The sequence below is a fragment of the Mauremys reevesii genome, linkage group 6, assembly GCF_016161935.1.
Source record: "Mauremys reevesii isolate NIE-2019 linkage group 6, ASM1616193v1, whole genome shotgun sequence".
NCBI classification, from domain to species: Eukaryota; Metazoa; Chordata; order Testudines; family Geoemydidae; genus Mauremys; species Mauremys reevesii.
This window is the reverse complement of record NC_052628.1, coordinates 23495629-23519482: the sequence shown is the minus strand read 5'-3', so window position 1 is coordinate 23519482 and position 23854 is coordinate 23495629. Positions and strand designations below refer to the sequence as shown.

At 44.5% G+C, this 23854-nt stretch overlaps 1 protein-coding gene across 3 annotated transcripts in view; it reads left to right on the top strand.

The window, feature by feature from the left end:
- Positions 1-23710, top strand: part of AGXT2 (alanine--glyoxylate aminotransferase 2) — a 34090-nt gene extending 10380 nt beyond the window's left edge. For all 3 annotated transcript variants that reach the window (XM_039542972.1, XM_039542973.1, XM_039542970.1), the window contains 10 exons: positions 3717-3811; positions 7573-7666; positions 9940-10033; positions 12051-12151; positions 14485-14577; positions 17186-17318; positions 18065-18153; positions 19688-19837; positions 20158-20256; positions 22548-23710. In XM_039542972.1, coding sequence (XP_039398906.1) covers positions 3717-3811; positions 7573-7666; positions 9940-10033; positions 12051-12151; positions 14485-14577; positions 17186-17318; positions 18065-18153; positions 19688-19837; positions 20158-20256; positions 22548-22658 — 1059 coding nt within the window. In that variant the 3' untranslated portion in view covers positions 22659-23710. The remainder of the gene's footprint in view (positions 1-3716; positions 3812-7572; positions 7667-9939; positions 10034-12050; positions 12152-14484; positions 14578-17185; positions 17319-18064; positions 18154-19687; positions 19838-20157; positions 20257-22547) is intronic.
- The last annotated feature ends 144 nt before the right edge of the window (positions 23711-23854 follow it).

Below are 23854 nucleotides of genomic sequence, written 5' to 3'. Positions count from 1 at the left end.
TAAGGACACATTGTTAACTCATATCCAGCTTCTCATACACTGTAACCCCTAGGTCCTTTCTGCAGAACTGCTGCCTAGCCATTCAGTCCCTAGTCTGTAACAGTGAATGGGATTTTTCCGTCCTAAGTGCAGGACTCTGCACTTGTCCTTGTTGAATCTTATCAGGTTTCTTTTGGTCCAATCCTCTAATTTGTCTAGGTCCCTCTGTATCCTATCCCTACCCTCCAGTGTATCTACCACTTCTCCCAAATTTGCTGAGAGTGCAGTCCATGCCATCCTCCAGATCATTAATGAAGACATTGAATAAAACCGGCCCCAGGACCGACCCTTGGGGCACTCCACTTGAAACTGGCTGCCAACTAGACATGGAGCCATTGATCACTACTCGTTGAGCCTGACAATCTAGCCAGCTTTCTATCCACCTTATAGTCCATTCATCCAGCCCATACTTCTTTAACTTGCCGGCAAGAATACTGTGGAAGACCTTATCAAAAGCTTTGCTAAAGTCAAGGAATAACACATCCACTGCTTTCCCCTCATCCACAGACCCAATTATCTCCTCATAGAAGGCAATTAGGTTAGTCAGGCATGACTTGCCCTTGGTGAATCCATGCTGACTGTTCCTGATCACTTTCCTCTGCTCTAAGTGCTTCAGAATTGATTCCTTGAGGACTTGCCCCATGACTTTTCCTGGGACTGAGGTGAGGCTAACTGGCCTGTAGTTCCCCAGATCCTCCTCTTTCCCTTTTTTAAAGATTGGCACTACATTAACCTTTTTCCAGTCATCTGGGACCTCCCCCAATTGCCATGAGTTTTCAAAGATAATGGCCAATGGCTCTGCAATCACATCTGCCAACTCCTTTAGCACCCTCGGATGCAGCGCATCCGGCCCCATGGACTTGTGCTCATCCAGCTTCTTTCTCCACAGAGGGCTGGTCTCCCCATGCTGTGCTGCCCAGTGCAGCAGTCTGGGAGCTGACCTTGTTTGTGAAGACAGAGTCAAAAAAAGCATTGAATACATTAGCTTTTTCCACATCCTCTGTCACTAGGTTGCCTCCCTCATTCAGGAAGGGCCCCACACTTTCCTTGCCTTTCTTCTTGTTGCTAACATACCTGAAGAAACCCTTCTTGTTACTCTTAACATCTCTTGCTAGCTGCAACTCCAAGTGTGATTTGGCCTTCCTGATTTCATTCCTGCATGCCTGAGCAATATTTTTATACTCTTCCTTGGTCATTTGTCCAATCTTCCACTTTTTGTAAGCTGCTTTTTTTGCGTTTAAGATCAGCAAGGATTTCACTGTTAAGCCAACCTGGTCGCCTGCCATATTTACTATTCTTTCTAGACATCGGGATTTTTTTTTCCTGCAACCTCAATAAGGATTCTTTAAAATACAACCAGCTCTCCTGGACTCCTTTCCCCCTCATGTTATTCTCCCAGGGGATCCTGCCTATCTGTTCCCTGAGGGAGTCAAAGTCTGCTTTTCTGAAGTCCAGGGTCCGTATTCTGCTGCTCTCCTTTCTTCCTTGTGTCAGGATCCTGAACTCAACCATCTCATGGTCACTGCCTCCCAGGTTCCCATCCACTTTTGCTTCCCCTGCTAATTCTTCCCTGTTTGTGAGCAGCAGGTCAAGAAGAGCTCTGCCCCAGTTGGTTCCTCCAGCAGTTGGACCAGGAAATTGTCCCCTACACTTTCCAAAAGCTTCCTGGATTGTCTGTGCACTGCTGTATTGCTCTCCCAGCAGATATCAGGGTGATTAAAGTCTCCCATGAGAACCAGGGCCTGCGATCTAGTAACTTCTGCTAGTTGCCTGAAGAAAGCCTCATCCACCTCATTCCCCGGGTCTGGTGGTCTATAGCAGACTCTCACCAGGACATCACCTTTGTTGCTCACACTTCTAAACTTAATCCAGAGACTCTCAGGTTTTTCTGCAGTTTCATACCGGAGCTCTGAGCAGTCATACTGCTCTCTTACATACAATGCAACTCCCCGCCTTTTCTGCCCTGCCTGTCCTTCCTGAACAGTTTGTATCCATCCATGACAGTACTCCAGTCATGTGAGTTATCCCACCAAGTCTCTGTTATTCCAGTTACATCATAGTTCCCTGACTGTGCCAGGACTTCCAGTTCTCCCTGCTTGTTTCCCAGGCTTCTTGCATTTGTGTATAAGCACTTAAGATAACTCGCTGATTGTCCCGCTTTCTCAGTCTGAGACAGGAGTCCTCCCCTCTTGCGCTCTCCTGCTCATGCTTCCTCCCAGTATGCCATTTCCCCACTTACCTCAGGACTTTGATCTCCTTTCCCTGGTGAACCTACTTTAAAGCCCTCCTCACTAGGTTAGCCAGCCCGCTTGCGAAGATGTTCTTCTCCCTCTTCGTTAGGTGGAGCCCGCCTCTGCCTAGCACTCCTCCTCCTTGGAACATCATCCTGTGGTCGAAGAATCCAAAGCCTTCTCTCCGACACCACCTGCGTAGCCATTCGTTGACTTCCACAATTCGACGGTCTCTACCCCAGCCTTTTCCCTGCACAGGGAGGATGGACGAGAACACCACTTGCGCCTCAAACTCCTTTATCCTTCTTCCCAGAGCCACGTAGTCTGCAGTGATCCTCGCAAGGTCACCAGACTTGCTAAATCAACACCACTGCATCGATTGCACCAGTGCCGATTTAGCCAGTAGTCTAGACATGGCCTCCTCAGTAATGCTAAGATTTTGTCATGGTTATTTTTAATAAAAGTCATGGACAGGTCACGGGCAAGAAACAAAAATTCACGGAAGCCGCAACCTGTCTGTGACTTTTGCTGCTGCGGCTCCATGGTTTCCCCTGACACCACAGTGGCTGGGAGCTGTGGGGAGACCATATTTCCCAAAGAGAAAATGGGACACCCCCAGCCGCTCACCTGAAGTGTCCCCCCCCCTCCCCCGCACGTGAGGCTGTGGCCTGTCGCTGGAAGCCTGAGGAGAGCCCCCTCAAGAGTCTGTCGTCTGTGGCTGGAACCTTGCAGGGGGGGCCCTGAGGATGCTGTCACCTGTCACTGCTGCTACCGGAACCCTGCCGGGCCCCCGCTGGCTGCTAGCTCAAGTCCTGCAGCCCCCAGGGCTGAAGCAGAAGATGTCACAGAAGTCTCTGGGAGCCACGGATTCTGTGACTTCCATGACCTCCATGACATAAACATAGCCTTACTCATTCGCAGTAGTCCAGGGCACTACTTTAAACTGCTGGTTGAAAGCACAGTATGCACAAGCTACCTGAATACGTGCCTAGGGTTTCGGGTGGGATTGTAGTCTGGATGGCTAGCCCCGCGTGGCACCATGGCTGCACTTCTTATTTTAGTATTCTTGCTCGATCAGAGCTAGTGCAGGTGTCTCCTCAAGCTGGAAATTACACCTTCCATCTCCAGTATAGACATAACCTATAATGGGACAGCCTGCCATTGGCCCTCATACACAGCACATGATCATTACTAAGTTTATTTCAGTTTGGAGTTCCCCTTGTCAGTGACAGGATATCATTCCGAGTGCTGAGTGATACTTTATATGAAAATAAATCTGTCTTGTACTGAATAAACAGATGCACTCAATAATTCAAACTCTTTGAAGGTAAATTGCAGGAAAACTGGTTCTTTAAACAGCTACATTTAGTTAGATTTGCCATTGTGAAACACAGTAAATGTTCAGTATAATGAGATTACAAATTATGTGCTTTTTATCTTCCTTAGGTGGTTTACCTGACTAACAGTGGGTCAGAAGCCAATGATTTGGCCATGTTCATGGCAAGGCTTTACACTCGGAACTTTGACCTCATCTGTTTCAGGTAATTCTATTAGGGTGCTTTATGAAACTCCCTTTTCATAATCAATCTGTGTATTGTGTGAAAAAGAGGCTGAGACCTTGTTAACCAGATTCTGCCACAGACACATCCTAAAAATTAATTTGTCTGCCAAAATAGAGTAAAACAGCAATAGTCATTGGGAGCTAAGATTCAGCAAGTCTGCTTGTGTTAGAAATACTCCATTTACAAACCATCCATTCACCTAGGACCTATAACTTCCCTTTTTAATCCTTAAGTAAAGAGTGTGTATTTTTATTTATTATTAGTACACCTATTTTTCAGATTTTTCGGGGAAAAACTTCAAAATAAGAAAACAAGCAATTTACTTAGGAGGACTTTCAGGGGCCGGGCAGCATTAGCAAAAGGGCTGGCGGCGTTGGCCGAGGGCGGGCGGGCGGGGAGGCGCCGCGGGGGGGGGTGGGGCGGGGGAGCGGGCGCGGGGGGGGGGGGGGGGGCGGGGGGCCCGGGAGGGGGGGGGGCCGGCGGGGGGGGGGGGGGAGGGCGGGGCGGGGGGGGGAGGGGGGGGGGCCGGGCGGGCCTGGGGGGGGGGGAGGGAGGCTGGCTCGGGCGGGGGGGGGCGGGGCGGGGGCAGGGCGCGCCCGGGGGGGGGGGGGGGCGGGCGGGGGGGCCGGGGGGGCGGCCGGGCCCGGGGCAGGGGGCTCGGGCCGGGGGGCCGGGGGGAGGGGGCGCTCGGGCGCTGGGAGGGGGGGGGAAGCCGCTCGGAGCTGGGAAGAGGCGGCGGCGTGGCGGGGCGGGGCTGGCGGGATGCGGCGCGGGGCGGGAGCCGCCCGGCGGAAGAGCTCCCAGGCTGCTCCTCCGCTTGTCCCCGCAGCCGAGCCTCGCTCTCGGCCCCGCCTCTGCAGCCGGGCAGAGGGGCCGCGCAGCCGGGCGTTCAGGCCCGCTCAAAGCCAGCCCTGGGCCCCCTGCGGCGCTCGAGGGAGGCCCTGCCCGGCTGCCCGGGAGGCGGGGGGGCCGCTGCTCTCCTGAGGGAGAGGGGGCCGGGCGGGCAGGCCGCCTCCGCTGCCACAGCGGCCCGAGCTGCAGCAAGGGCGCGCGCCGGCCAGCGGAAAGGCGGAGCCTCAGCTCGCTTCCGCTGCAGCCTCAGGGGCTGGGGGCGCTGGCCACCACCGTCAGGCCCACCAGCCCTAGCGCGCTGCGGGGCACTGGGAGCAGTGCCGCGCTGGGCGGGAGTGGGCTGCGGGGCTCGGCGCGGCGCGCGGGCGCGCGGGGGGCTTTTTTTTTTTTTCCTGGGGCGGCAGAAATCCTAAAGCCGCCCCCAGTTGTGTTATAGTATATATAACACAACACATCATTTGCCCTTTTAGGGGAAAAAAAAAGTGTTTATACGCCGATAAATACGGTATTATAAACCATGTTCATTCTGCTCCGATATCTTGGTAATAGACACCTTTAAAAATAGTTAGAAAGACAGACCTTAACAAACTGGTAGTCTTGCAGCCATCCTGCTGAGCACAGGATTCTGAAATCCACCTGATATATTAATTCCCATGAATGAATTCTGAATTGCTTATTAAACTAACCCCAAACCACTACCTGGTTTCTCATGAGTGGCAGTAACAACTTCAGAGAGAAGAGGAGCCCAAGATTAAAACAGCAGCGGTGTTGGTCATGTAGGATTCAGATATTCCAGGGCCGCCCAGAGGAGGGGGCAAGTGGGGCAATTTGCCCCGGGCTCTGCAGGGGCCCCCACAAGAATGGCTGAGGCTTCCTTCCGACCCGACCGTGCCTCCGCCCCTCTCCCGGAGCTTCAGCGCATCCAGCAGCATCAGTGTAGCTCCGGCAGGGCCTGAGCCCCTCCCCGCTCAGAGCCGCGTGGTAAGCGGGGAGTGCGGGGGGAGGGGGGGAGAATGTGAGCTCCAGGCTGAGCTCATCTCCCTCCACTCAGCCTGGAGCTCGCAGCCCCGCCAACTTCTCAAATGCCAAATTATAGTCTATATTTAGTTTCAGTGCCATAGGGAGATTCACGTCAGGGAAGGTAGCTTCATTTAAAATTAGCCACTGGGAGAGGGATCACATGAGAAGAGCAATATCCTTCCCAACCCTACCAAGGGAGATCCCCCCAGCCCCTGCATTCCCTGAGGCTTCAGAGGGGTTAATTCAGTGGTTCTCAAACTTTTGTACTCATGACCCCTTTCACATAGCAAACCTCTGAGTGCGACACCCCCCCCCCTTATAAATTAAAAACACTTTTTGATATATTTAACAGTATTATAAATGCTGGAGGCAAAGCGGGGTTTGAGGTGGAGGCCGACAGCTGAGAACCCCTGGGTTAATTTAATTTTAGCACCCTGTGTCCATTCACATGCATGTGCTATTTTGAGCATTTCAGTTTTCACAACATAGGCTCATCCCAGATTCTGGAACAAGCTCAAATGCTCAGTTCGTGGAGTATGTACATAAGCTATACTAAAGACAAACCCACAGTAACCATCTCCAGTTTGTGAGGGACCCCGTGGAGCCAGTCTCTAGGAAATGCATGGAGGTTAAGTCCATCAATGGCTATTAGCCAGGATGGGTAAGGAATGGTGTCCCTAGCCTCTGTTTGTCAGAGGGTGGAGATGGATGGCAGGAGAGAGATCACTTGATCATTACTTGTTAGGTTCACTCCCTCTGGGGCACTTGGTATTGGCTACTGTTGGTAGACAGGATACTGGGCTGGATGGACCTTTAGTCTGACCTAGTATGACCATTCTTATGTTCTAACCTAAATGAACCCAAAGTTACGGAGACAGATATGAGTCAAGGAAGCCAACAGAGTATCAGAAACCTGGAAAAATCTCTGACTGGATGGGCTCAGGCGTTTGGTCACAAGCTGAGGTGGTTCAAAAGTTTTGGATTTTTTTAAAGCAGATTTTTTTATTGTTTCTTTAATCAAACACAGCAAGCAGCAAATATTTGGCCACACACTTCTGAAACCCCAAAACATGTTCAGGTTTTGGCAGACTAATTTCAGCTTTTCAATTAAAAAAAAAAAACCACAACAAATTTTGAAGGAAAACAGACATTGTCCGTGATTTTTTTTCTGCTTTTTAAAAACCCCTAGTTTTCAATCCAGAAAAAGTTTTGATGGAAAATACTTGTCCAACCCTTTTAATGAGCTTTAGTGCCTTTTAGCACTAGCTGATGCTGAGATCCAGTGATACCTTGTAAAGAAGTTTTCTCAAAACTGGGTTTGTGCTGAGATGCAGAAGGTTTATTTTTCCCAGGGCTGCCCGTGTGGGGGGAGCAAGTGGGGCAATTTGTGCCAGGCCCCGCAGGGGCCCCCACGAGTATATAGTATTGTATAGTATTGCAATTTATTTTATGGAAGGGGCCCCTGAAATTGCTTTCCCCCAGGCCCCTGAATCTTCTGGGCGGCCCTGAGCTATTCTGGCAGACCTGCATGAGGAATCTTGCGCAGCACCTACCTGAATTGCCATTGGCTCCAACCAGTGTTCTTAGCCCTTCACCTTCATGAGCACTAAATTCACGTATTATTTTTTTAGTGTGCTTTAAATTGCAATGAAAACTCACAGCTGGTAGGCACTCAAAACAGAGCAGCGTATATGGCAAGAGGCGTCCTGTACTGGATGCACCCATGGTTTCCAATGATTTATCTTCCACACACACATCAGAAACCAGCCTTCTGTGAATACTGATATTGTTTCCTCCTAAAAACTTTTGCAGCTAATGTAATCAGAAGAAAATGAATGTTGTTTGTGTGCTTTGTTCTGTTCACACAGAGGAGGATACCACGGAGGCAGTCCATACACACTGGGCTTGACGTGCATTGGATCTTATAAGCATGGTGTCGCCAATGCATTTGGCTGCCAAAGTGTGAGGTTTTTATTGCTTTTTGTAATATCCATTGAATAACAAGCCTTCTATTTGTCTGACTATTACAGCATTTCTGTAATGCTTTACATCTTCAAGCCTCCCTGTAGCCCTCTGAGGTTGATAAGTGTATATATATATATATATATATATATATATATATATATATATGCAGCCTAATTTGCCTTTTCACTGCATCCTGTGTAGTTATTTGTATCCACACAGAGCAAATGAAGAATGCTAGCAATGAGAATGATAGTGTTTTATACCCATTTGGCTCTCACTTTGTACTGGTATAAATGCTTCCCAAGATGCAGAGCAATGGCATATCGCCCTTCGGGTCCTATTCCTAGGTCTGTTAGGGCAGGGTTGTCCTGATTTGCTCTTGCAAAGCTGCTTAAAGCTGGCCCATAAGGGATTCCCTTTTGGACTGAAAATATTTTGGAAATACATAGTGGCTCCTACAACACCCTCTCACAGTCCCCACCATAGGGGTTGTGTCTGGGGAAAGAGGTGTGGATGGTATCTCTACAGCTTGGTGACTCATGGCTGCGGGAATGGTTTCTGGAGGCTGTGACAGCTGGTGTTGGCTACTGTAATCTATGCCAGGAACCAGACCAGCCACAGAACTGGCCCCCAAAGGGCTCCTTTGTGGTGTGCTCCTTCCCGCTGGCTCTTTGATGCACCCAGCCTTCTTTGAGTGCAGCTGAGAATCTGGCCCAAAAATTTATTAAATGACTTGCCCATTGTCACATAGTCATTGGCAGTCAGGATTAGAATGTATAAATTTCTGGCTTCCAGCCCACTAGACTTCACTGCGTCCCTCTAAGGTGGATAACTGGATGAAAAACAGTACTCAGAGTAGTTATCAGGTTCATTGTCAGATGTCTAGGACACATCAAATGGCTAATGGAGTGAATATGCTTATAAACTTCACAGATGACACTAGGCTGGGAGGGGTTGCAAGTACTTTGGAGGACAGCATTAGAATTTAAAATGACCTTGATGAATTGGAGAAATCTGAAATCAACAAGATGAAATTAAATAAAAACAAGTGCAAAGTACTACAGTTGGAAAGGAAAAATCAAATGCACAAATAGGAAAGTGGGGAATATACATGGCTAGGCAGTTCTCTACTGCTGAGAAGGATCCGGAGGTTATAGTGGATCACAAATTGAATATGAGTCAACAAAGTGATGTAGTTGCAAAAAAGGCAAATATCTTTCTGGGGTGTATTAACAGGAGTGTCGTATGTAAGACACTGGAGGTAATTGTCCCACTCTGCTTTGCTCATCCCTGATGAGGCCTCAGCTGGAGCGTTGTGTCCAGTTTTGGGTGCCACACTTTAAGGAAGATGTGGACAAACTGGGGAGAGTCCAGAGGAGAGCAATACAAATGATAAAGGTTTAGAAAACCTGACCTAAGGGGAAGGGTTAAAAAACCTGGTCATGTTTATTCTTAAGCCAAGACGACTGAGGGGGTATTTGATAAGTTTTCAAATATGTTAAGGGCTGTTTATAAAGAGGACTGGGATCAATTGTTCTGCATGTCCACTGAAGGTAGGACAAGAAGTAATCCATTTAATCTGCACCAGGGAAATTCAGGTTAGATATTAGGAAAAGCTTCAGGCCATAAGGATAGTTAAGCTCTGGAATAGGCTTCCAAGCAAGATTGTAGAATCCCCATCCTTGGTGATTTTTAAGAACAGGTTAGACAAAAACCTGTCAGGGATGGTTGCGTTATACTTGGTCCTGCCTCAGCTCATGGTGCTAGACTAGATGACCTCTTAGGGTCCATTCCAGCCCTATAATTCTCTGACTTTACTGCTCTTTTTCTAGGGATTATTGGAATTAAACTGGCCATTTTGGACAAAGCTGTAGTGAATCCTGGCTAACAATAATTAACTAACACAATTAAACAATAAATAGGTCAGCCATGAGTAAATACCCCCCCAAAATAGGCACTTGAGGACAGAATGTTTTTAACTTCAGAAACTTTAATTTCTGGCCTTCTCCCTCACTTTCCGCATGAGGCCTCAAATCTGGTCCTTATTTATTTTTTCACAAGTTGTTTTCAGATGGATCAACTGAATCAGGTCTCAGATGCAATCAGATTTTTGAGTTCTCTTCATCACAAGCTCTATTTAAACAAAACAATAATATTGGAATAAGCGTTTAACGACCTTCGAATGATCAGTGTAAATAAAAAAATTTCTGTTGATCCGTACTTACATTCCTCACGCTGGCAAAATTACAGCTGTTTGTTGTGCTTTGCAGACAATGTTACCAGATGTTTTTCGTGGTCCATGGGGAGGAAGCCATTGCCGAGATTCTCTGGTGCAAACTATTCGGAAATGCAGCTGTTCTCCAGGTTAGATGGTGGCAAAAAAATGTCCATTGGTAGGTGCAAAAGAAAAGGGACTGGAGAAGGCAACTGGATGTTTAACAACATAGACAAATATACACTACTAAAAATGCACACTACTAAGAATATTACCATTTACTGAGAAGCTTGGTGATTGTCATTTTGGCAAGCAAGTCTTCATCAGTAGGGCCTCTCAGCTGTGATTTTTTTTCAAAGGGGCTTAAGGGAATTGGACCCTCAACTCCCTTTCAGAAATATGTGGGAGTTGGGCATCTAACTCCTGTAGAATCCTTTGAAAATCCTGAACTGAGCCCCTAATGACTGAGTCAAATTCAATTCTCATAATCAGTAGCCTGCTGCTCTGAAATATTTAGAGTTACCAGGAGATTAGGGATACCAATACTAGTGTGTTTTCTGCTCTCCTGGGTAAAGTTTTGGTAGCTGTCCATCTTTTATCTTGAAGGGAAGTGATCAATGTAAACTATAAATCAAAAACTCTGGAACATTGGGTGGCAAAAGTCTTGCATAGAACAAGGCATTATGGATGTTGCACAGTGTGTCCAGTCCAGTCCATGTGAAAGCTCCACTGTTCTTTTACAAGTGATGATTAGAAAATCAATTGTTTTTCTCCTAGGTGCAATAAATGTTATTTACTCACTTTTCCCCTAAATGCACAATAAAGCAGTCTCTTGCCGTCTTTCTTTGTCACTGAGGGTGAATAAAGGCAATAACTTGCAACTGCTTGAAGACATCTGGTTTGTGTTCTGTTACAGTACAAAGTGATGCCCAGTCACAGTCATATTTTCCATAATATTCCCATCTGCCTTTTCATTAGAAATCATGCTGGACCAAGATGAACTTAGTCTTATATTTATCTATCACAGACTTTAAGGCCAGAAGGGGCCATTGTGATTATCTAGTCCAGGGGTCTCAAACTCAGTTTACCTTAGATTCAGTGCCAGTTGGCAAATCCTCCCAGCAGGCCAATGTCACTCATGCTGCCCAGAACCCGCCCCCCAAAAAACTCCCCCCCCCCCCACCTGCCTAAGGCTCTGGGTGCAGGCTCTGGGAGGGAATTTGGGTGGGGGACGGGGTCCAGGGTGCAGGGTCTGAGAGGGAGTTTGGGGGTGGGAGGGTGTGTGTGGGGAGGGGGTGCAGGGTCTGGGAGGGAGTTTGGGGGTGGGAGGTGCAGCGCTTACCTGGGGCTCCAAGGCAGGGCAGGCTGGGGGGCCCCCGCAGCATCCCATTGGCTGCAGGGGCACTCAGGGTGTGGAGGAACAGCCCCTCCTGCCCCCCCCCCCGTGTCTCTGACCTGGGGGAAAAATCCTTCCTGACCCCGAATATGGTGATCAGTTAGCCCCTGAGCATGCGGGTGAGACCCACCAACTGGGCAGCTGGGAAGGACTCCTCTGTAGTAACTCAGAGTCCTCCCCATCTAGTGTCCCGTGTCTAGCATTCACAGGTGGGCCATGTGCCATTGTAGACAATCTTATCATACCAGTCCCTCCATAATCTTCTCAAGCTGAGTCTTGAAACCAGTTAGGTTTTCTTAGCCAGGCAAACTGCTCGTTCATTCCTTGGGCGGATGTAATAACTGCCCCCTGCCTTGCATCTATGGCAGGGGTCCGAAGGATGGGGCAAACCTCATAGGCTGCAACTTTCTATTGGCACTCTATGATTCTTTGCAACTTTCCAGAGACTAAATGGTTTACAAAAGCTCAGTGGCTTGGGGTTTTTTTTGTAGGAGGGGAGAAAGATGCCGTACAGTCAGACTGGGGCTCTTTTGTAACTTCTGTGAACTAGGAAAACTAAGACTGACTTGCTGCCACAGAACATATGTGGGGAAACAAAATGATTTATTTCCTGTGGTAACTCTAATCAGGGAACATTACAGTTCTTATTACATACATTAAAACACTAAAGAGCTGTTCTTATTTACATATGTTAAAAACTGCGGTTTCACATTAATCTAACTTTGTATTCTTCTCAGTACATTATTCTTACCAGTGTTTCCTCAACACAGGCTGTTGTGAAGCAAACAACCAGTACATTGAACAGTTCAAAGACACTCTGAGTACTTGTGTGCCAAAGGCAATAGCTGGGTTTATCGCTGAGCCAATTCAAGTAGGTGATTTGCCATACCTCATTCTAATCGTAATAGTACAGTCAACCACAACCTGCTAAAACCTGAAGGGGTCCTTTACAAGATTGACAAGCCCTAAATAACAATAGCAGATTTAATCTTCTCTGAATCACTGTGCTCATTCAAAAGGAAGGGCTGCACCATTACTTAAATCTTAACTTTTTTCCAGGAGGGTGACTTGGCAACGAGACATCCTGGAGACATTCTGGCCCCACTGCAGTAAAATAGGAGTTTTGCCTCTGACTTCAGTGAAGCCAGGATTTCATTCTTTGTGTTGTTTGGGGTTTTTTTCCCCCCTTGATATCCGAGAACAGGATTCTTATATTTTCCATATCCTGTCTACTCAATCACAGAATGGTGGGCAACTTGTGCTGCACAATATTCCTACAAAACAAATCTGGTAAATCACATTTTAGTCTTACAAGCCTTAATGTCCCTTTCATAGACTGATTTTTAAATATTTAGCAAATTATTTCTAATGAATATTTATTATTTCTAATGAGTATTTAATAAAATATGGCAGACTCAAGCAAAACAGGTAATTTTAACCACTGTTGCCTATCTGGTTTGTGTTTAGCAATAATGTATCTGCTATCAGTTGATAGATTTAAAAAGTGTTCAGCGCTCTGCTGTAAACTATTATTCTTTAAGGTCTTGTTTGCATTCTCAGGATATTGAAATACTAATAAATTCTACAAATGTGCATGCTGTAACTTAGTTTATAATACGTCATTCCTAATTACATGTTGTTTTCTCTTCTGCAGTATACTGGTTCTGTAGAAGTTGTCTGTTAAAAGTATTAAAGTCACCCTGTAATTTACTGATACCCAGTGAGTCTACAGTAAATTATACTTAAAGATGCCTAATTGTTCTAACATAGACATAATTTTAAGAATTACTTTTAGCTTCAAATCACACTATGCTTAGTTTATCTAGAAAATCCACAGCATTCTCTCTCCCGCTCTGCTTTCCTGTGTAGTTTCTGACTGACTTGCACTTAACTTCTGACTCTCCTCATCTCTCTCTCTTTTGGCAGTGCAGCTGTAGTTAAATTTCATTTAATTCATACAGGCTCTAGGCATTCCCCTATGACGTGAACCTCATAGGCCACTATTTAAGATGTTAGCCTAAGTTAGGGAAGTGAAAGGTCTGTTAGGCCATCAAGTCCAGCTTGCTCCAAAACCAAGGTTATGCCCTACCTACAGTATGATTTCTGGTGTTATACCTAGTCTAATTGTAAATTTCCTAGTGCTGAGGTTTCAATCTGTTCCACTGGGAATATACTTTAGAGTTTAGTTTCACTGAAGGGAATTTTGTCCTGATATTAGGACTAATTTTTCCCTTGCTTAGTTTCATCCCATTACACCTACGTATTCCCCTAATTTCTCTCCACCCACTGGGGTTTTGCAGCCTTTATATACTCCCGGACTATTCTGTTATCCCCCCAACTGTGGCAGTTTAGCCTAAGTGTATATATTTCTTTTAGTCTTCTCCTAATCATTTTCTCTAGCTCTCCATTCGTGTTTGCTGTTGGTCTGTGAACTCTCGCCCATGTGGCCCGGTCTGGTACTAGCATCCCTACACATGATACAACTTTCCAGATACTGTCGCTGATAATTCTCTGAAGCATATTTGATGTTGTTCATTAGACAAGTGGTTCTGAAACTTTTTTTGCCTCTCTTTGTGACCCACTTGGGGTCCAGCTTGGAGGGGTGGGGGAAACGAGACAGGACTGGGCCCAGTTCCCTTCTCTGGGTGTTGCAACCTGGAAGATGGGGTCACAGCCCCACTCAGGTTTGGTCCACCTGCTAGGTCTTAACACCCAGAGCGGGGACCCGGGACCAGCCCCACAGGATAGGAGCTGCTGCTGTGCAATGACTAAGGGGTGGGCTCATCTCCCCTCCTCCCGCCCCCAACTCCTCTTCACACTGAGCCTGTGACCCACCTAGAACCTTCCTGCAGCCAACAGATGGGTTGCGATCCACCGTTTGGGAAACATTGCATTAAAGAGAGAAGGCTGACTTCATGTTTTACCTTTTACGCTTCACTGTCTCCTAAGTCTTCATATTGTTTTATTCTTTTGGCCAAATATTATATTGATACAAAGTGGGAATTCAAGTTCAAAAGAAAGCCACTTTCTGCCCATTTAGCAATTGCAGGTAAACAGATCTACCACAAAAGGGACTTTGGTCATTAAGTCATCTAGTGAATTAAAGTTCTGCCTAGATTTCTCACTGTCTGATCACCTGAGGATTGCCCGTGTTTGTGGTGTAGTGTTTGTGCTGAAGATAATATATTTGTGTATTTCTGATAGGGTGTTAATGGAGCCGTTCAGTATCCTAAAAGATTTCTAAAGGAAGCTTTTCAGTTAGTGCGTGAAAGAGGAGGCGTCTGTATTGCAGATGAAGTGAGTATCCAGAAATACAATTTTTGGGGATTGAGATATTTCTGCCAGGCCAATACAAAATCCAGCAATCACATGAAGGCAAAATATAGACCTGGAAATAGTTTATATTAAATTCTAAATTTACTTTAATTAATCCTTTCCTGTTTCACAGCCTAAGAGGGGAACAAAGTGCAGCATTCCAGCACAAGAGCCTTTGCCAGACAAAGCTAATAACAGAAGTTATTAATCCTTCACTTTCATGTGCATTAAATTAACAGTTGACCGTTTATGTTGCAAACTCTTAAGGTCCCACTCGCTGGTTGTGTAAATGGTTAGAGCTCCATTGACCTGTTTACATCAGCAGAAAATATTTTCTTAAATATTTTCTATTCCTTTGAGGCCTGATCCAGAGAGGCTATGTCTGCAGTAGGAAAACAGTTTTTATATTTGTAAAAATTTTATCTTTAATCAACTTGTAAAATTGTATTGTAGACAAGGCAAGTACCTCTGTATCTTTAGAGGCGCCTGCTGCAACTCTTCTGCAGATTACACATTTTAAATCTAATTTGCTCGGTTAAGACAATCTGAATTACTACTAACTAACTAACTCTGTTAGGGAAGCGGCTTAAGTGACTATGATGGATGTTAGGGGTGGTAGAATTATTACAGCTTGAAACTGGAGATTCTAAAAACTGCTACACAGATACAATTCCCATTGACTTTAGTGGCACTGACAGCTTCCCAGTCTCTCTGGCCATGTTTACTAGGAGAAAAGGTGTTAGCTTGCTCATTATAAAAAACACTTTCTTAGTATTGTAATTTTTATAGCTGGTCAGTGCTGGCATACACCAAACCCTTAAGGTACCAGTAATGTGCCAGGTTTGTTATGACTCAGATGCAAGCTCTGTTAGGAACCTCAGCAGCTAGGCCTTGTAAATCCTGGTGGGTCCCAGTAACTACTCAGCCACATGGCTAAGTGAAAGGGTGTTTTATCAGGGCTGGCAGGAATGGGGAAGTTGGTGACTATCCTAGGCACGGAGGCTTAAACAGTTGAGTTCAAAGTGAGCAATAGCAGGTCTTGTTTGGGTGCCTGGGGCAGCCAATTGAGTTAAGGCTTTTCAGGTTGAGTACTTGGGGTGGCCTTTCCAGTCTGGTTTGTATTCAAGCAAAGAGGAATTTGCAGATTTCAAAGACAGGCTCACTTAGTGCTGAGTCTCTCATTAGGGTCACTTTACACTGGCTCCCTGCCCTGTCGCTGTTGCATGTGTGAATAATTAATGAGATGTGCGTATTTTATTTTTTTGCACAGAAAAAGCTTCTGCCAAAATGTTGCTGCAGTTCTGCCTTTTTCCCACCAGAGGGCAGTGTGGCACAAGACCAGCAGAGCGACAGTGGGAGGGGTGGCTGAGGTGGGACACATGGACCAGGGGTGCAGGGACACATGGGGATAGGGCAGATGTGCCTGACTGAATGGGAGAGGCTAGGGGGTCAGCCAGGGTCTGCATGGGGGAAGCTCCCTAACACTCCATCCCCACGCCCAAAAAAACTTGTTCCATACTTTTCCCGCCCATACCCAACAACCCTCTCAAGTTCACACCCAGGCTCCTTCCCGCTCCCTCAGCTCCTCTGTTACCCCTGGCTCCCCCGCAGCCTTTGCACCACCTCTGAGGGTGCGGGAAATACGGTTCATTATTGCAGTTTAAATGACTTGTTACTCAAAGTTCTGTATTAATCTGCCTAGTAAGGAATCTATTTGTCAAAAAACATTTCCTGAATCTTTTTTGTTGTCTGTATTGTTACAGATTTACAGGTACTTTGAAATAAATGACCAAAAATAATTGAAACTGGTATGGTTATAATGTGTTATTTTGACAAATAAAATATGCAGAATTTTGCAGAATTTTAAAATATTGTGCACAGAATTTTTTGGGCACAGAATTCCCCCAGGAGTACCAGTTGTAACATGTGGCAGTCCCAGCCTGTTCCACACGGGGCTCTGTATACAGTTCCTGGGGTTTCTTCCCTGGATCTGGTTTACTGTAGCAGTTTCTGCTCCTTGAAAATGCTCAGTCACTTCCTGATCAGGGTCCTTTCTCCTGCCTGGACAAGGTAAAAGAAGGTATAATGGGGAATGTAGTTTCCTGCCTGGGCATTTCCTGGATGAGGATACTTTCTCCTACCTGGCCAAGAGGAAGGGGATGTGCAGTGGTGAGGGGCTGATGGGAATTATAGTCTCCTGCTTAGCAGGTCCATCACAGTGTAGTTTCTCTAATGGAGTTCATTATATTAACTCAATTATATTTTGAGTAACAATACTAGATTTAAATTGTGTAATAACAGGAGATAGTCTTAGGATATATACAATACCACTTTTCATTTGTATCAAGTGTACAGTGGCTCTATAAAGATAAGCTGTCAACCAAACCAATAGTAGAACCTGTCTTGTACTACAGTCACTATTTAGCATAGGAAAGAAAATGTGTGAGGCCGAGGTGAGGATCCTGCTAGAATAAAGCTGGCATTTAGAGTCTACAGCTATAAGTGCAAATTGGCAACAGAAAGGCATAGATAAAATACAAGTTATGAAACCAAGAGACAACGTATACAATTTTGGATTTTCTTTTGAAAGGTCCAGACAGGGTTTGGACGAACTGGCAGCCATTTCTGGGGATTTCAATCACATGGTGTAGTCCCTGACATTGTTACCATGGCAAAAGGAATTGGCAACGGCTTTCCAATGGCAGCTGTCATAACCACACCAGGTATAAATATTTGTTACTCTAAATGACAACAATGAAGTTGAGGTAAATAATAAATATACTGTAGACTAATTTAGCTTTAAAATTTAGGTAATTTAGGTTTAAAAACCTTTTGTCCAACCAGATTACCTTAGAAATATTAATAGTCTTAGAACATGCTTATGGGATTGGTAAGTATGGTCCTCATTGCACACGTACAAAATACTGAGGCATTGAGAGATTGTAATTTTTTTTTTTAATCAAACTCAGCTTGTGCTCCCCCTGACACCAGTTCAAATCTAAAGTAAAACCATTAAAATCAATGGAGTTATACTGGGGTAACTGAGATCAGCATCTAGCCCAAATGAGCCGTTGACAGAACTCAGAAATCCTGACTGAGTTCACTACCCTACCCCTTAGACATACCTTTAATACTAAGGAAGCATTCTGGACAACTCTAGAATTGTTGACTGGTTAATACTAACGATTCAGTGGATTTAATGTTAAGAGAAATATTCATTGCTGGATAATTCACTAGCTCTGTTGCAACCTTAACTGTTCATGTATTAAAATCCAGATCATATATATTTTCTGGAACTTTGCCCTAAATCGGTTACCAAGAATATACCATTTGCTTCTCCTTTTGCCTGCAGTTAAAATGGAGAATGAAGCATAGTATTATTAAATGTGAAGCTAAAATTGCTAAGTACTATCACCAGACTTCAGGTAATTGTGAGGAAGGAAATCAATGAGTATTCTTTTTCTTTTAGAGATTGCAAATTCCTTGGCTCAGACCCTTCATTTTAACACATTTGGAGGAAACCCTATGGCCTGTGTAGTTGGATCTGCAGTTCTTGATGTAAGAAGAAAGTGATAATGTTCATAGTGTCTTACACTATTGTTTGCTGTGCGTTATGGCAGAGGCAGCTTCGTGCTACTTCCCTTTCCACTGGTGGAACTTCTAATACATACAGAAAATGAGACAAACATTTATTTTTTATCAATTCATGGGCAATTGAACTTGTAGAAAAAATAAATTGCCCATTTCTATAACTGATTTCAGCTTGTAGCAGGGATAGGATTAAATTACACTAGGGATAATACTGTGATTAACAGCTTCATCTTTTTCTTTCCTTGCTTATGTTCTTTGCTTCCTGTTTGTCAATAGAAGTATAAATGGAATTTACTGACATAGCTGTCATAATTCTAAGTAGTTCTGTCCCATGGAGTTCTCATCATTTTTCCTTTATAGAAACCCTCTAAACTAGCAAAAGCACTTATTCTGAGGTACATACTTAAAATGTATTTTAACCCTCCCAGCTTCCACTTAAAGTAGTCAACTTAAATCCTCATGCAATCCTTGAAAAGCATGAGCTGCACACATGCCCCATTGATGTAAGGTAATTTAGTGTGTAACGGCCACAGTCACTTGGTCACATGTAAATATACTTCCTTAAACCTCATTTTAAAATTGTATTGCCAGGTTCTGAACATCTGGCTCCCTTATTACACCCTGATTTACTGGAGGCTTGTTCCAACAGAATAGGCTGTTGGTCCTCTGAACCACTCACTACTCACAGTCAGCATAGTAATTAAAAAACCTAGGAGATCCAACACCTCATATTTTTTGTTTAAAATAACTGTTACCAGGGTAGTTCAGATCCAGGTTCTGTTTTAGCCACAAGCCTCAAAATCTGAACCGGATTAATTTAAGACAATGTGCCAGTTTTAGATGCTCAAATTGCAAAATATATTGCTCTATTCATTTTTGCAATTCAGTGTAAAAGCAGGTTCGTATAGGTCAGTGATTAAATACAGTAGTATCCATTTCCAGCAGCCCCCAGCTCCTCATGCACAGTCAAGCTATTAGACTGTGTGCCAGGAGCTGGGGGCTGCTAGAAATAAATCAAGTTACTGCATTTTAAAGTGAATGCTTTGCTAAATATAGCTTAGTAATGTGCTCAGGTGTTTCCCAGAAAGCTTTACAAGGAGTAACAGGCGTACTGCCACATTCTAGGCACCTCACATAGCTTGACACTGCTATGGCAAGGGAAAGAGGGCTAAACTGAACCTGACAAAGATTTTTAAACAGATTATGCTGGTCAGCGTTATATGCACAGTCAAACCTCAAATATACACTGAAGGTCCATTATTAATTGGTGGGTAAACAATGAAAAAGAATATGACATAAGCAAGCGTAGCTTAGTTTTTTACAGCATTTCCTCTTATACTTGAAGAGGTCAAATTTAAGGCAGGCTTAGTAATACAAGCCTGTTGTAAGTCTTTGCTGAGGGGTAAGGGGATTGCAGGCCAGTTATACGTGTGCCGACTAGCCAAGTTCTGTATTTGATTCTTTCCCACAACATTGGTCTTTGTACATCATTTTTAACCAGGCTATTGCAGAAGACGGTCTACAAAAGAACAGCACAGAAGTGGGGACTTACATGCTACTGGAGTTTGCTAAACTGAGAGATAAGTTTGAGATCATTGGAGATGTCCGTGGCAAAGGCCTTATGATTGGGATAGAAATGGTGAAGAATAAGGTTGGTATATGGCACATGCCCTTCTATTTACCCCAGTATTAAGACTCAAGTTTCCTGTGAAATGACTGTATGCTGACTGACAGCTACTTCTCTGAAAATAAGGAGTCAGAACTCTGCACTGGCTAAAATTTAGAACATTCAAAGTGCTTAATACATCAGAAACGCTGAACAGCCCCCATCTTAAAAGGCAGAAGAATCGTTAACTTTCTCCAAGGAGGGTGGTGGCAATAGAACACTTGTTGCTTTTTCCATAATTTAGTTTAACATCTAGCCAAAAAAGTCTCTCGCTTCCCTCCCCTTCCCCACCCTGCTTTCCACAGGACAGTCGTCAGCCTCTTCCAGATGAAGAGATGAGTCAGATCTGGGAAGATTGCAAAGACATGGGAGTATTGATTGGCAGGGGTGGAATTTATAAGCAGGTACAGTAACTGATGTGGCCTTCTTTTATGTATGTATCTTTTTTCCTGACTAAATTGCAGTGGTTTTGACTTCTAAAAATTACTTCTGTTTAAGATAATAAACAAGACTTTTTTTTTTTAAACTTCTGTTTTGTTTAATGAATATAGCAGATCAAGCAGCTTTATTGGTCTTAATCCTCTCAGTTATAGCGTATTCAATATAAAAGTGTTATTTACTACTGTTAAGATTCCTACCTTCCAGACAAGAACTGTGACCCCCTGCATCTATCACTCAGTTCTGAATTCCCCATCTAAAACAGCAATGCCTATGCCTATAAATTCTAGCCTAGTGTTCAGTTTTATCAGCACAGCATACACTCAGAAGAGCTGATAAAATTCTACCCCACGGGGAAGAAGACAGAACATCTCTTCCTTGTGAATCCATCAATATGGGGGCATGAGCCACATAGTTATTAAATATTTGTACCCCGTAAATTGTGAGAGAGATCTTATTCCACTTCAAGTGGAACAAGTTAACAAGCAGCAAAGGATTGCTGGCATTTTCCTTCTCCAAGGTAATGGTAGGGTTTATTAGCTTACTGCTGCCAGTGTTCAGAGTCAGGCTAGATAGGCAGAGACCATAACCAGGCTCCCTCAGATCATCCAGCTTCCTTGGAAATAAGTTACAGTAAAGAAAGGGATTAGTGGAGACTCACTGATGTGCATACTCCACCTCACATTAATACTTGCATTACGCAATCAACTGATCAGAACAGATTTGCACCTGTTGAAGGTCTAGTAATATTTCAGCCTGATTGAGGACAGAGCACTTGCAGACAGCTGTAGGAGTTGTAAGCATTCAGCATCTCAAAAACTCAGACCAGGCATGTCTATTAATGATAGCCTAGGGCAAACTGTCTAAATCTGTGTAGTTTAAGATTTGGAGAGCATAGAAGTAAATATTTTAAGTCAAAACTCAGCCACAAGTGTAACTGATAGGCACCAGCAGGATTTACATAAAAATCAGTGGAATTCAAATAGGAATGATTTAGTTCTGATGGATTCAAACAGTTAGAAACCTGAATTAAGTAAGGGAACATGCGTTAAAACTAAATTCAATTCGATTCTGAAACACTGCAGAATAGAGCCATGCAGAAATGTTTGCCAATGAAAAGTGTGTGTGATTGAAGTGTACTACTTAAATCACATCTTACTAAAATAAATTCATGGAGTATAGAAAATATCTGTTTTCCCCCCTTCTACGCAGTGGCTGTTCCTGCTGCTAGTTTTAATCTATTTTTCCACACTTGACTCCTGCAGCAACACATCTCAGGATGACTAGCTAGGGCTCCCCCATTCAGTTAATTCTTCTGGCCAGTTGTAGTATGGAGGCTTCTTAAAGCACAACCTAGAAATGCTCAATCATCTGCCTAGCATCTGCTAGAGTGAGTGTGGGTTCTTGCATGGGAGTAGCTTGCCACTCTTGGGGCTTGGCTACACTTGTGAGTTACAGTGCAATAAAGGAGCCCCGTGTGCACTAGCTCAGTACCCATCCACGCGGGCAAGGCACAGAGTGCTCTGACTCCACAGCTACAGCACTGCTGGTACTCCACCTTGGTGAGAGGAATAATGTTTGCTACAATGCCCAGGCATCAGTGTGAACAAGGTGTTGTGTTAATGCACTCTGATCGGCCTCCGGAAACATCCCTTAAGTCAAGTGGCCACTCCTCATTGTTTTGAACTCCTGTAGGAATGTAGAAATGCCCTTTCAAAGCTCAATTTCTGACAGCGAGCATGCAAGCCATTAGTGTGTAATGCTGCGTGAGAGAAAGAGGGGAGGAGGTAGGGGAGAGACAGGGTCTGCTGCTGTCTGAACTTACAATACAGCATGCTGACATGCTCTCAGCCCCTAGAACCCCACTCTCCCCGCTCCACATACATACAACACACTCCCTTCCTCATGCCACCCCCACTCCCATTTGAAAAGCACACTGCAGTCACTTGTATGCACCGATAGCTGCCCATGATGCACCGCTCCCAATGCTGCTGCAAGTGACGCAAATGTGGCTATGACAGGGTGCAAGTAGCTATCAGTGTGGACAGATTGCAGCGCTTTCCCTCCTGCACTCTCTAAAGGTGGGTTTAACTCACAGTGCTCAGGCTAGGCTGGTATTACCATTGTTACTAGGTTGGTACCTGTTACTTTTTCCAGGATTACTAACCTTTAAAAATGCTGGGATTGGTATTAGTGTCATTGCACATCAATTGGTCTCTGCCTCCAGTTTAAAAACCTTTTTCTTTTCTCTCCTCAGACATTCAGAGTTAAACCTCCAATGTGCATTACTAAACAAGATGCAGCCTTTGCAGTGGAAGTATTTCATGCTGCACTAATGAGACATTTGGAAAGAACAGCTGCAAGTTAGACTCTGAACAATGTTTCTCCTGACCCTCCAAGCCCTAAAATCTTGTTATAACTACAGCCGGGAAGAAATGTATAGTATGAAGATAAGATTGATCTACTTTTCCTGAACATGCAACTCTAAAGAATTTAAATGTGAAAGATTACCTTGACTCAGTTTGCTATACCTACAAAAAAAAAAATCAGTCTTATTGTAATGGTGTGTTAAGAAAACAATACCTATTGTTAACACAAATCAAATATGATTTTTTTAAATTAGGTAGTGCCTTCTACCTAGACTGAGACTAGGTTTCCTGCCTGTCAGACCAGCAGGTGAGATTGGCTGGTGTACTCAGGCTGGCACTACATGAAAGGGCATCTGACTACTACTGCCTTTACAATGATATCATATCTGGGATAGTTCTTCCTTTCTTTATGCCTGGCTGTTTTGCTCTTAATAGCTGAAATTCTGGATGTAGTTTCTACAGTGCTCTGTGTAATCTTGCTCCAGTGACATTTGCTTAGTAGCTTCCTAACCAAGACTGGAGACAGCAGCACACGACAAACAATACTTCGCTCCTGAAAAACAGTTGAGTGGAAAACTATGCTACTATTACACTCATAATAGGGGTAGGAGTGAAATTCCTCCAGAGCAGAGGGGCTGCTGAAAGCTCTTCAAGCAGGGGCTCAGTGAAGGAAAGTTGTATGTGTAGCCTGTAACAGAAGGATGGATTTTGTTTAATAGTTATAGAGGAAGATACTTATTAAAAAAAGGTAAGGAAGGGTATACTCATTCAGCCGTGGGTTCTAATCCAGTCTCCTGCCTACCCTCAACAGTGATCTTTTCTCCTTTGACCAGTAGCAGCTCTCCCTCTTCACTCAGTACCATCCCAGGCTGCTGACACAAGGTGCTGTGCTCCCCTCCTGTCATCAGTAGAAAGCTCATAGATGTCAGATAACCCTTTTTCCCTGTTCAGGGTAAAGACATGATTAAACAATTCAGCTGTAAAGTATAAATTACAACTAATTGTCAATTCAGTTTACAAATGTGAGTTAATTTCTTGGTCCAATAAAAGACATCACACACTGCCCTTGTGTATTTTATTCTTTACAGTTTGGCTGTTTAGTTTTAGGATAAGGGTTAATCTATCCCTAAACTTTGCATAGTTTTATACTTGTGGGGCCTTAATTTGCATCACATCCTAGATAGGAACTAGGGTC